The 14,658-nt window shown below is 40.8% G+C and overlaps 1 protein-coding gene across 1 annotated transcript in view; it reads left to right on the top strand.

Moving 5' to 3' along the window:
• myo3b (myosin IIIB) overlaps window positions 1-14,658 on the top strand; it is a 184,790-nt gene that overhangs the window by 14,815 nt on the left and 155,317 nt on the right. The window contains 7 exon segments of the mRNA XM_034186754.1: window positions 5,805-5,831; window positions 8,498-8,622; window positions 9,688-9,762; window positions 9,764-9,793; window positions 10,929-11,028; window positions 12,456-12,532; window positions 13,074-13,219. Of these exon segments, the coding sequence (XP_034042645.1) occupies window positions 5,805-5,831; window positions 8,498-8,622; window positions 9,688-9,762; window positions 9,764-9,793; window positions 10,929-11,028; window positions 12,456-12,532; window positions 13,074-13,219 (580 nt within the window).

The following is a 14,658-nucleotide window of genomic DNA, read 5'->3' as shown; positions in this document are numbered from 1 at the left end:
TGCACACTATTTCAGTTCCACCCAAGAATATACCCATTAACTTTTCAGGTTCAAGGGCCAATGTCAAGGTTACAATTCAAGGTCAATATTTTTGGCCAGTGCAAATCAATAGGGCAAAGTTTTCTAAGGCTTAAATCGATAGGTGACAGACTGACAGACACAAATAGGAAATCATATATGGCCTTTTCAAAATATCCAGGGTGACCTTGAATGTCATGTTCAAGGGCAAACATTTGATGGCTGTTGGTGGCTAAATGATGCCTACAGTTAGGATTTCACATGAATAGGTGAGGTCACACTCACAGTCACTCAAGTTTAATTTGTAGTGGCTCAAATGTGGCACAGATAGGACGTCAAGTGTGGGCTTATAATATGCAACTTCTAATTTTGACCTTGAGTGACCTTGAACATATTCAAGGTAAAACCTGGGTAGTAATGAAGCTGACTAATCTTCCTCACTGACACTGTGTGTCTGTGATCGTGGGCTTAGTTTCCCTACTGAGCAGTTAATTCAGTACTTTAGTCCACTTTAAGACTGCAAAACGTTTCCCACTGCACAGACCCACATGGCTTAGTGTTACAAACAAACAACAAGCTGTTGTTTTTAATTTTTTCGCTATAACTTTGTGCTTTGCCCGCAGCAGTCTGAGCCATTCAAACAGAGTAAGTTACGACTTCTTCCTCCTCTCGTTTTCGATGTAGTCGTTTTGCTTCAGTGATATATGTCAACGTCTCTGCTTTCATTTACTTTCTGTCATGTTATGTCTCACACACACGCAGCACAAAGCTGTATCCAATCATTTGTCTGTGTGATAAGGCCGCTATAGATCGGCTGTCGGTGCTGTTCAGTGTTCGTAAGACTTGGCCTGAGCGGTGCCTGTGATTGTGTCAGAGGGAACAATCCCCGTCCTGGCTCTGCTCTCTGCCATCACGCCCCTCTGATGGCCGTGAAGATGAAGCTGCCTCCCGGCTCATCCCTCTCCCTGATTAGACTCCTGACGCTATCACTCAGACATCCAGCAAGAGAAATTCTCCCTCTCTGACTGCTGTGCTTTCTTCCTGCTGAGATTTATTCTGATAGAAAAGAGCTTCCAGAAATAGTTTAGCACCAGTGCCTGTGTCTGTCACTGTTACCCACTCTATAACCCTGTTCTCTTGCTTCTAATGGTACTTCATACCTTTTATGATTCTGTGCTCAGTCTCAGATGCAAACTCTACTTGAAATATTTAAAGGGGTCATATTACACACCTTTTCATCAGATATGTCAAGCACAAGGTTTCTAAAAAGCTGTTATTAATTCATTATTAAACACTCAACTTTGTATTCAAAAATATTCTGAGTTATGATTTGGATTTTAGGTGGTGGGGGGAGGGTTTGACTCTCCCATCATATGAAAAAGACTATAAGGTGTCTAAAAAGCTGCTATTAATGTATTATTACATATTAAACTTTGTATTCAAAAATATGTAAAATAATTTTTGAATGGTTTGAATTACAGGGGATACTGTGGGGGTTTGGGACTCCCACCCCCACCCACATCCAATCAATGCTCCCCTCAGCCCCTCCCAAAATAAGAAAAAGTAAAAAACACCATGTTTTTAGGGAGCTGCATTCACATTTTTATATGATTTTTTTTGTAACCTGTAATTGTAAATATAAATAATGTAATTACAAAATATTTTGCCTACTCATACCTGGAAGAAACCTGTGATACAGTTTTAGTGGATATACATTTCTTCATGCTCGACTCACTCCTGTCATTACAGTTATGGTCCAGTAGGTGGGGCAAGCCAAAAAATACTGTAGGTTAATGTAAGTAGCTAACTAGCTTGTTTAATTTTACTTTCTTACCTTCAGATGTTGTGAATTAGACTGTCAAGTGTCTATGAATGTTAACAGTGGACAGTTTCTAACTTTACAGTTCAACTCACATTAGCTAGTATACAAATAATGAATGTTTATGAGTTCAATGGCACAAATATTTAATTTAGTGAAAGCTGGTTCCAGTTTTCACCAAACTATGTATTCATTCCATTGAAAGAATGAAGAAACATTCATTATTTGTTTTATGTAATGGCTAAAATAGATCTTTGTCATTTGATATTTTATTAATTTATAAACAACAGAAAAGGGACTTACATTTGGTGTTCCACTGGTGCTTAACAGTCCAACACAAACGTTAAATATGAGTCCAAAATTGTGACGATGCAGTCCGTGATGCCGTGCACTGACTTCGTGTACTTAAAAAAGAGACTTTGTGTAGTTCCTCAGTCCAACAAAAAAATCATGTTGGAAATTCGTCCAGCTTTTCAGCTTTTCATCCTAACAGCTCTTCATGCCTCCAGATGGCTTACAGCTCCTTCAAATCGTCGTCTGTCAACAAAACAAACTCTCTTATGTTTAGCTAAACGCCGCCCCAGTAGTGTGAGTGTGCGCGTGGTGGTCAGGGCGTGCAATAGCAAATTTCATGTAGCATCAAAATTGCACATTGCAATGTCAGTGAAACACAATGGCAAATGGTATGAATAATCCATGTCACGTGACATACACTCACCAATGAAATGACAAGGATCCACTCAGCTGTTATATAACTAAGATATCAAATGATAGAGATGTAAAAAAGACTAGAGCAGACACAGACTTTATTTTTTTCAATAGTTTTGTCTGCCATCTTGTATGAGCAATTGCCTTAGCATGCTTGTGAAAAGTGATGATTATAAATGAACTTCCACATTAGGTAAGTGATTTCAAAAACTGTGTTCTTGTGCATAGAAATGGAATATTTCTGGCTATGACTGCTTGAATCTTTCAGTTGCTCGTGTTATCACCCAGGCTAAGGCTGTGGTGTTGTTAGGATTCTGAACCAGAAGTGTTCAATAGTTAACTACTAGATTGGACTCACTGTCCACCCTCTAAGCTTTATTGTGTAAACAGGAAGACATTTGTGTTGTTTACATTGTGAACATTGTTCAGTACCTTTAACACGATGGCTGAAACCCCTTACTGGCTGTAGCACTGTAGCTAATGACTGTTTTTGCAATTGATTACTGAATTCATATTTTTTAATTAAACAGTTCCTTCAATTTCAGTTTAATTTATTTCATTTATATAGTGCCAAATCACAACAAAGGTGCTTCACACAATTAAGGTCTAACCTTACCAACCCCTAGAGCAAGCATACAGGCGACAGCGGTAAGGAAAAACTCCCTCTGATTATATTGAGGAAGAAACCTCAAGCAGACCAGACTCAGAGGGGTGACCTACTGCTTAGGCCATTCTAACAATTACAAGGTTTTCACAAAGTTTAACAAAGTTTTAGAAAGTTTGGAAAAAACAAAACGTCTGCTGCAAAAATTGCAGGCAGGGGATCACGCCGTCAGTCCAGCAAATCCCCCTGTCCACAGACACCACTCCCACACCTTGGGCAAAGAGGTTTTCTGATCAGTCAATTAATCTTTTGGTTAACTTACAAATAAACACATCTCAAGGGGGATTCTCCAAATTTCTTTTTCATCCTTCTTGACATGTGTGGCAATGTCATCACAAACGTCAGTGTGCGTGTTGCAGCTGTAATCCAAAGAAGAGGAGCGTGGATTGAACATGTCATCAGTTATTGAACTGTGCGGAAAACAAGAGACAAAGTGGGAAACCTTTTTGATGCTTCTGTTACAAGTCTGTAAATAAAATTTTGAATAAGTTCTCATTTCAAAAACTTGTGTACGATCAAAAACATCTCATTCGCCCACCCTGCCGACCCACTAAGGTGATATACGTTTTCAGTAAATAAAAACATTTTAACGTGCCTAAGAAACAATCTGCATTGACCCTGTAGCTTTAAATGGAAATGAATTGTATTCACTGGAATTTTCTTCAAATAAAGAAAGAAGTGCATGTCAAATCAAATCAAATCAAATCAATTTTATTTATATAGCGCCAAATCACAACAAACAGTTGCCCCAAGGCGCTTTATATTGTAAGGCAAGGCCATACAATAATTACGGAAAAACCCCAACGGTCAAAACGACCCCCCTGTGAGCAAGCACTTGGTGACAGTGGGAAGGAAAAACTCCCTTTTAACAGGAAGAAACCTCCAGCAGAACCAGGCTCAGGGAGGGGCTGTCTTCTGCTGGGACTGGTTGGGCTGAGGGAGAGAACCAGGAAAAAGACATGCTGTGGAGGGGAGCAGAGATCAATCACTAATGATTAAATGCAGAGTGGTGCATACAGATCAAAAAGAGAAGAAACACTCAGTGCATCATGGGAACCCCCAGCAGTCTAAGTCTATAGCAGCATAACTAAGGGATGGTTTCAGGGTCACCTGATCCAGCCCTAACTATAAGCTTTAGCAAAAAGGAAGGTTTAAAGCCTAATCTTAAAAGTAGAGAGGGTGTCTGTCTCCCTGATCTGAATTGGGAGCTGGTTCCACAGGAGAGGAGCCTGAAACCTGAAGGCTCTGCCTCCCATTCTACTCTTAAAAACCCTAGGAACTACAAGTAAGCCTGCAGTCTGAGAGCGAAGCGCTCTATTGGGTGGATATGGTACTATGAGGTCCCTAAGATAAGATGGGACCTGATTATTCAAAACCTTATAAGTAAGAAGAAGAATTTTAAATTCTATTCTAGAATTAACAGGAAGCCAATGAAGAGAGGCCAATATGGGTGAAATATGCTCTCTGCTTCTAGTCCCTGTCAGTACTCTAGCTGCAGCATTTTGAATTAACTGAAGGCTTTTCAGGGAACTTTTAGGACAACCTGATAATAATGAATTACAATAGTCCAGCCTAGAGGAAATAAATGCATGAATTAGTTTTCAGCATCACTCTGAGACAAGACCTTTCTAATTTTAGAGATATTGCGCAAAATGCAAAAAAGCAGTCCTACATATTTGTTTAGTATGAACATTGAATGACATATCCTGATCAAAAATGACTCCAAGATTTCTCACAGTATTACTAGAGGTCAGGGTAATGCCATCCAGAGTAAAGATCTGGTTAGACACCATGTTTCTAGATTGTGAGGCCAAGTACAATAACTTCAGTTTATCTGAGTTTAAAAGCAGGAAAGTAGAGGTCATCCATGTCCTTATGTCTGTAAGACAATCCTGCAGTTTTAGCTAATTGGTGTGTCCTCTAGCTTCATGGATAGATAAGCTGGGTATCATCTGCGTAACAATGAAATTTAAGCAATGCTGTCTAATAATACTGCCTAAGGGAAGCATATATAAAGTGAATAAAATTGGTCCTAGCACAGAACCTTGTGGAACTCCATAATTAACCTTAGTCTGTGAAAAAGACTCCCCATTTACATGAATAAATGTAATCTATTAGATAATATGATTCAAACCACTGCAGTGCAATGCCTTTAATACCTATGGCATGCCTCTAATCTCTGTAATAAATTCTATGGTCAACAGTATCAAAAGCAGCACTGAGGTCTACCGGACAAGCACAAAGATAAGTCCACTGTCTGAGGCCAAAAGAAGATCATTTGTAACCTTCACTAATGCTGTTTCTGTACTATGATGAATTCTAAAACCTGACTGAAACTCTTCAAATAGACCATTCCTCTGCAGATGATCAGTTAGCTGTTTTACAACTACTCTTTCAAGAATTTTTGAGAGAAAAGGAAGGTTGGAGATTGGCCTATAATTAGCTAAGATAGCTGGGTCAAGTGATGGCTTTTTAAGTAATGGTTTAATTACTGCCACCTTAAAAGCCTGTGGTACATGCCAACTAATAAAGATAGATTGATCATATTACGATTGAAGCATTACTTAATGGTAGGGCTCTTGAGCAGCCTGGTAGGAATGGGGTCTAATAGACATGTTGATGGTGTTGGAGGAAGTAACTAATGAAAATAACTCAGACAGAACAATCGGAGAGAAAGAGTCTAGCCAAATACCAGCATTACTGAAGGCAGCCAAACATAAAGATATGTCTTTGGGATGGTTATGAATAATTTTTTTCTCTAATAGTTAAAATTTTATTAGCAAAGAAAGTCATGAAATCATTACTAGTTAAAGGAATACTCGGCTCAATAGAGCTCTGACTCTTTGTCAGCCTGGCTACAGTGCTGAAAAGAACCTGGGGTTGTTCTATTTTCTTCAATAAGTGACGAGTAGTAAGATGTCCTAGCTTTACGGAGGGCTTTTTTTATGAGCAACAGACTCTTTTTCCAGGCTAAGTGAAGATCTTCTAAATTAGTGAGACGCCATTTCCTCTCCAACTTATGGTTATCTGCTTTAAGCTGCGAGTTTGTGAGTTATACCACAGAGTCAGGCATTTCTGATTTAAGGCTCTCTTTTTCAGAGGAGCTACAGCATCCAGAGTTGTCCTCAATGAGGATGTAAAACTATTGACGAGATAATCTATTTCACTCACAGAGTTTAGGTAGCTACTCTGCCCTGTGTTGATATATGGCATTGGAGAACATAAAGAAGGAATCATATCCTTTAAACCTAGTTACAGCGCTTTCTGAAAGACTTATACTGTAATGAAACTTAATTCCCCCTGCTGGGTAGTCCATCAGAGTAAATGTAAATGTTATTAAGAAATGATCAGACAGAAGGGGGTTTTCAGGGAATACTGTTAAGTCTTCAATTCCATACCATAAGTCAGAACAAGATCTAAGGTATGATTAAAGTGGTGGGTGGACTCATTTACATTTTGAGCAAAGCCAATCGAGTCTAACAATAGATTAAATGCAGTGTTGAGACTGTCAACATCTGTGTGGATGTTAAAATCGCCCACTATAATTATCTTATCTGAGCTAAGCACTAAGTCAGACAAAAGGTCCGAAAATTCACAGAGAAACTCACAGTAACGACCAGATGGACGATAGATAATAACAAATAAAACTGGTTTTTGGGACTTCCAATTTGGATGGACAAGACTAAGAGTCAAGCTTTCAAATGAATTAAAGCTCTGTCTGGGTTTTTGATTAAGTAATAAGCTGGAGTGGAAGATTGCTGCTAATCCTCCACCTCGGCCCGTGCTACGAGCGTTCTGGCAGTTAGTGTGACTCGGGGGTGTTGACTCATTTAAACTAACATATTCATCCTGCTGTAACCAGGTTTCTGTAAGGCAGAATAAATCAATATGTTGATCAATTATTACATCATTTACTAACAGGGACTTAGAAGAGAGAGATCTAATGTTTAATAGACCACATTTAACTGTTTTAGTCTGTGGTGCAGTTGAAGGTGCTAATTATTTTTTCTTTTTGAATTTTTATTGCTTAAATAGATTTTTTGCTGGTTATGGTGGTCTCGGGAGCAGGCAACCGTCTCTACGGGGATGGGGTAATGAGGGGATGGCAGGGGGGAGGAGAAGCTGCAGAGAGGTGTGTAAGACTACAACTCTGCTTCCTGGTCCCAACCCTGGGTAGTCACGGTTTGGAGGGATTTAATAAAATTGGCCAGATTTCTAGAAATGAGAGCTGCTCCATCCAAATTGGGATGGATGCCGTCTCTCCTAACAAGACCAAGTTTTTCCTAAAAGCTTTGCCAATTATCTATGAAGCCCACCTCATTTTTTGGACACCACTCAGACAGCCAGCAATTCAGGGAGAACATGCGGCTAAACATGTCACTCCCGGTCCGACTGGGGAGGGGCCCAGAGAAAACTACAGAGTCCGACATTGGTTTTGCAAAGTTACACACCGATTCATTGTTAATTTTATTGACCTCTGATTGGCGTAAACCGGGTGTCATACTGCCGACGTGAATTACAATCTTACCAAATTTACGCTTAGCCTTAGCCAGCAGTTTCAAATTTCCTTTCAGTGTCGCCTGCTCTGGCCCCCGGAAGACAATTGACTATGTTGCTGGTGTCGCTAACTTCACATTTCTCAAAACAGAGTCGCCAATAACCAGAGTTTGTTCCTCGGCGGGTGTGTCGCCGAGTGGGGAAAAACGATTAGAAATGTGAAGGGTTGGCGGTTGTACACGGGGCTTCTGTTTAGAACTACGCTCCTCCTCACAGTCACCCAGTCGGCCTGCTTTCCCCGGCTGCTCGAGATCTGCTCGAGGGAACTAACGGCGGCTAAGCTACTTGGTCCGCACCAACTACAGGGGCCTGGCTATGCTGTAGGATTTTCCAAGGTGCAGAGCCGAGTCTCCAGTTCGCCCAGCCTGGCCTCCAAAGCTACGAATAAGCTACACTTATTACAAGTACCGTTACTGCTAAAGGAGGCGCCGAGGAATAACTAAACATTTCACACCAGAGCAGAAAAGTGCGGGAGAGACAGGAGAAGCCGCCATGCTAAACCGGCTAAGAGCTAGTAGCTGCACTAAGCTAGCGGATCCTAAAACACACACAGTGAATATGTGTAAATAATTTAGAGGTGATTCAGCAGAGGGAGTGCTTTAGTTAAGGCATGTGAAGATTACACTGTCAGTAAATCGATGTCAAAATAATGACATGTTCTTGCACCGTTGTTGACATTGGTGGATACAGCAATAGTGCTTGTTTTCTGGTGTCGTTTAAAGGATGTGGAGAGGAGATAGAGGCAGAGTACAACATCTTGCGATCTCTGTCCAACCACCCTAACGTGGTGAAGTTTTATGGCATGTTCTATAAGTCTGACATTGGCTCAAGTGGACAGCTGTGGCTGGTATTAGAGGTGAGTTCACACCATTCTTTATTTCATTTTTCTTTTGCCGAGGAAGTCTTGGTCTAATGATTAAATTGTGGACTTGAGAACAGAGGATCCTCGGTTCAAATCTTAGTCTGGCTGGAAAATCACTAAGGGCCCTTGGGCAAGGTCCTTAATCCCCAAGTTGCTCCTGGTGCACTAAAAAAAATTGCTCTTTGGATGAACTCAATTAAATTATGTGCAGGATTTCTATCTATAGCCCCAACTCAAATAAAACACATCCATGCAAGATAATGTAATTTCATTGAGTTGGGACTACATATATTTATTAGATGGAATCTAATCCATTGAATCAGTTTTTTGAGTAATCACACAAACAAATGACTCATTGGATGAACTCAATTCAATTATGTGCAGGATTTCCATCTAATAAATATATGTAGCCCCAACTCAAATAAAACACATCCATGCAAGATAATGTAATTTAAATTAGCTGGGACTACATATATTTATTAGATGGAAATCCCGCCCATAATTGAATTTAGTTCACCCAATGCATCATTTTTAATTGTGTGTAGTGAGCGCCTTGCATGGCAGCACCCTGACATCGGTGTTTGTGTGACTGGGCGAATATGAGGCATTACTGTAAAGCACTTTGAGCATCTAATATACAGATGGAAAATTGCTATATAAACACATTCCATTTACCAGTTACATCCTCACACTTTTCATCTGCCTTGTATGTAGGTTGTAGCAGCTTTGTATTCGAGCTTGTCATTTCTGCCCAAAGCTCTGAGCACTTTCCCCACTGTAGCTCAATTTGTTAAACACCATCACATCTCTGCACCCTCTGGGGCAGTCTGGGGGCAAACTATAACGGAGCGTTCTTCAAACCTTTAAGCGCCATAGCGGCATAGAAACAGGCCGTAGTTGTTCACAGTGGAGCCACCTGTGTGAATGCAGATGCGCCCCCTCTGCCATGAGATGCCACACAGCTTTCTCCTGTGTGTGGGCTCCGGTTCGCCACATGAATCATAATCTGGAGTTATGAGTGATGGAGGACTCACTGTAGTTTCTCTCTCTCCCTCCCAGCTGTGCAACGGCGGCTCTGTCACAGAACTCATCAAAGGCTTGCTGATGCGAGGCCAGCGTCTGCAGGAGCCCGTTTATCTCATACATCTTGTACAGTGCCCTGTTGGTAAGTCGGCCTGGTGCGAAGCTGCTAATGGCAGAGAGGCGCATGGATGCCAATGCGCACAGTGCGTGCTGAGGATTTATTTTCAGAGGTGAGAGTATGGCGGGATGTAATGGATGTCTCTCCTTCTGAGCAGCTGTGGGAGTTCTCTTAAAGAGCCGGCAACTTTGTGTGCAGCGTATTTTGACTTATACTGATGGCGCACTACAGCTAACTAATGGGGCACTCCTCATTGGAGTGCATATAACTGCCAAGGTGCAAAAAGCCTCATCTAGCAATGCTAAAAAAAAAATCTTTAAGGTTATGTGACTGTCGTTCTATACAGGTTTGCACCCAAAGTCTATGACAGATCTAAAGGTGCTCTGACACGAGCATGCTTGTGACACACACAATAGCACGATGTCGTCATGACGATCCCACCCACTGTGATTCCAGCTGGACGCCGTTCTTTGTTCTTCGGGCTGCCACGCGCTCTGTGCTAGACGCTGCGTATATAAAATAATTATTTTGTGGTGGATTAATCTTTTTTTTTTTCTGTAAATTGGCTGTTGAAAACAGCTCCAATCGCATCCTGAATCACAGAGGAGGCTGCAGCCGGAGCCGTTCATGCGCGCACACGCAGAAAGCATTTGGAGCTGTCTAAAAAGGTAATTATTTCTCATGTTTACATTGTCATGGATTGGTAAAACAGTTGTGTGTTCTTTCCTTCTTGTGTGCAGCTGTTAAAGTATAACAGATTTAACTTCTTGTTATAATCCTTCAGACTAGCTGCGCTCTGATGCGACCCACTGACGTCACCACTCACTTCTTTACTCCACTTGACGAACTGCACATCGTGTTGGTAATTAGATCGCGCCACATAGCACGACATTTGTGCGTGAATGATTTTTTTGCACATTTCAAAATTATATGTGCGCAATAGCGCGCATCGGCGCTCCTCTCGCGTCCTGTCTGCACCAGTTAAAGACGAGTTTACTCTTCAGCATGACACAGATCGTGCTATTGCGTGAATCAACTACATGCTCGTGTAAGTGCAGCTAAAAGGCATGCTTGTGTCAGTGGGCCTTAAACCGTTTGGTTTTTGAAAACTGGTTAATAACACACGCTGAGCACTTTGTGTTTTATCTCTCTTCCAAAGGGTCTTCAGCATTTGCACAGTAACCGGATTATTCATCGTGATGTCAAAGGCAACAACATCCTGCTGACGACTGAAGGAGGCGTCAAACTGGTTGACTTTGGTAATGGTTTTTGTTCTCTGCTTGAAAACATTCATTCATTTATTTTCTCTACTCTCTTACTCTAATTAAGGGCCACAGGGGTGCTGGAGTCTATGCCAGCAGTCATGGGGCGAGAGTTGGGGTACAACCTGGATAGGACACCAGTCTGTTGCAGGGCCACATATAGACAAACAAACACAACAACACTCACACACACACACACACACCTATGGTTACACGGGGAGAACATTCAAACACTGAAAGGACAACATGCATTTTGCAGTTAGTGTTCCGAAACGTGGTTTACGGTAAGAATAACAATAATAATAAGAGGAATATCTGCTTTTTAAAAAAAAATCACATGATCACAGCCTCCTGACTGACGAACATGTTATATATGTGTAATTATTTTTAATTTCCTTATGTTGTACCATGAATTCTTCATGAGGATAACCTGACATCAACATGGTGCATCAAAGTTACCATAGGTTTGTTATGTGTAGTTTTAATGTGATGAGTTATTAGATAAGCAGATTTATTGGTTTTGAGTTATTATGTTTACATAACTGAAGGCGATGCAATCATCTATCTATCTATCTGTCTGTCTGTCACTCACTCACTCACTCAACCTGTTGTGTTGGCCTGACTGAAATACAAGGGGTCAGGGTGAAAGGTCAAAACAGGAAACCTGTTCAGTTGGATCAAATAGAAACTTGTGGTTTGTAGCTAATTTTAATCTCACGTCTGCTCTGTAGCCTCAGTGGTTGGTGAGTTTTATTGTTTTTGACTGTTACTATGGCGAAGCTTTGATTTCTGGAAAAGCGTTTTATTCGAGCCTAATGAAACTTGTGCTTTGTGATCAGTCTGACACCAACATTAAGCTGATAAGATCAGCACTTCCAGAGATTCTGCATCATGTTCTAGGAAGCACTTTGGCTGAACAGACGTAATAAAGTGTGATTTTTTTTTTTGGTTGAGTGATCCTTGTGGCGGTCAGCAGCGTATCCTTGCACAGTTGTTTGTATGAATAGAAGCAGTGAGTTTGCTTCCACACTGTATTTTCCTCGCTCACCGTAACATCTTTTTATTTCCTGGACCATAGCCTGAACCCCAGGCTGTTATTGCACATTTAAATTTCATTATTTGATCGTTTGCATATTAAAAGAAAGCTGCTATGGCAAATGACTTTGAGACACCCTCGGGCGTGTTTCTGTCCTCTGTGCCACGGAGATGAAGTGGACTCATGCTGATAAAAATCTGTCCTACATAATTTGAAATGATTACGGCCGATTGTTATTACTGCCTGGCAGGTTGCCAGGCTAAATTTTAAATTTTTTAGAGTTTAATGACTGATCCTGCCGTATAAATCCATATTAACAGCCAAATCGGCATCAGCCTGAAATATTTTTGAGCTTTTTTTTATTTACAGTGTTTGTTGTTTGATGTAGGTGTTTCAGCTCAGCTGACGAGTGCACGATTACGCAGGAACACATCAGTCGGGACTCCGTTCTGGATGGCTCCTGAGGTCAGTGTGTGCTTGTACCCAATAATGCAGCTATAAAAGAGGTCTTTTTGTGTTTTTTTTTTTTTTTTTTGTCTGAATGGAAAATTTTCAAACTCCTATTGTGCTGCAGAGATGGAGGCAGTGTCTTTCCGTGCGACTGTCCCTGGTGTCGTTGTATATTCCCCTCCACAGACTCCTGAGGTCGCCTCAAGGTTAATAGCCGGGAGTCTGCGGCTTCCAGCTTTTACTCTTTAGCACAAATGAAGAGCTGTGATTGGGCTGATAGGACAGGGCCTTGGGGGGTAATTAGAATAAACTCAGCTGTGAGACGTGGTGTCAATTATAATTATTGACTGTGGAAAAGAGGAGACAACTGAGCTCACCTTCCCTTTTAATGTTTAAACAGAAAGGATTTTCTTTTCACTATTAACATATAAAAATAAGCATCTTTTTTATGTTGATCTGTAACATTTTTCAGGTTTCGAGGGTGAAAAAAAGGTGAAATGAGGTGGTGGATGTGTGTTTTCAGACTTATTGTCACGGTGCTGGTTTTCGTTGCCAGGTCATCGCCTGCGAGCAGCAGTACGACTACTCGTATGATGCCCGCTGTGATGTGTGGTCGCTCGGCATCACAGCCATCGAGTTGGCAGATGGAGACCCCCCGCTGGCAGAGATGCATCCAGTCAAAGCTCTCTTCAAGATCCCACGGTGAGAACACTAGAGGGCGCTCCTGCCACGCAGCTCAAGGCATCCCTCACACAAATAGTCCACCCTGCTTCACATTTCAACAGGACAGGGACAAACAGCAGGTATTCCAAAAACACATTCCAAAGTGAAGTATCACATGTGAGCTGATTTTTTTAATCCATATTTATTACCATTTTTAAGGCATCATCTGCTGAATAATCAGTGTTCAGCATCTTTATCATCACAACTGCAGTTGTGTTTGGCCTGAAAATTAATGCAGTGATTGAATCAGTTCAAAAATATTCACTGCTGGAGACTTTGGTGTTTTGTGGCGTTGAGCTTTTTTTCTTTTATCAGCACAATCATGCAATTATCTCCCAGTTAGGTGAAGATATGCCCTTCTGATTGCAATTTGCATTGGTGATTAGCTCCATTCACAGTGAGCTGAGGCTGTCACGGCGTTATCTTCTCCCCGCCAGGCCGAGGGGAGGAACGTGGCTGCCGTGTGTGGTGGGAAATATGGGGAGTCACTCTGGTAATTCATCATCGCCAAATTCAACCAGAACTAAAAATAACTGCAAAAGCTGGATGCTGCCAATTTATTGCATCAAGAATGTAACACATGGCTTTATTTGAGTATGTGGAGCTGTGATTTAGGGATTGAACTTGCCTTTGGGATAATTGTCAATCAGGCACATTGTATGTTCATCTAAAATGATGCTGGAGATGACAAGAACACTACTGCAAAATAATAATTGTACAAAATCACATTGCGTTGTCTCATTTCAAAATTTCAAATCAGCATGTATGTATGTATGTATGTATGTATGGATGGATGGATGTATTTCCCCTTTCATGGACTAGGAATTTAAAGATGATATATTACAGTCAGGTCCATAGGTATTTGGACAGTGAGAGTTTTTGTAATTTCCAAAAATAAATAAATAAAATAAAACTTTTGCACCTGAATATACACCTTTTTAATAAGTAAGTACAGATTATAAAGCTTCTTAAAACAGATTTTTAAGTAGGTCAACAATAATCCATAAACACTGTGGTGATGCAGCCTTACATCTGTATGTCTGTCTGTCTGTCTTACAAAAACTGAGAGTCACTGTCCAAATACCTATGGACCAGACTGTGTTATAAGTTCTTCAAAGTCCCAGCCCATGTCAGAGAACACACACACACTCACACTCACACACACACACACACACACACACACACACACACACACATACACACACACACACACATATATATATATATATATATATATATATATATATATATATATATATATACTCAACAAAAATATAAACGCAACACTTTTGGTTTTGCTCCCATTTTGTATGAGATGAACTCAAAGATCTAAAACTTTTTCCACATACACAATATCACCATTTCCCTCAAATATTGTTCACAAACCAGTCGAAATCTGTGACATTTAAGAAATATTA

Source organism: Thalassophryne amazonica, chromosome 14 (genome assembly GCF_902500255.1).
Source record: "Thalassophryne amazonica chromosome 14, fThaAma1.1, whole genome shotgun sequence".
In the NCBI taxonomy this organism is placed as follows: Eukaryota; Metazoa; Chordata; class Actinopteri; order Batrachoidiformes; family Batrachoididae; genus Thalassophryne; species Thalassophryne amazonica.
This window is presented reverse-complemented; position numbering and strand designations above follow the sequence as displayed.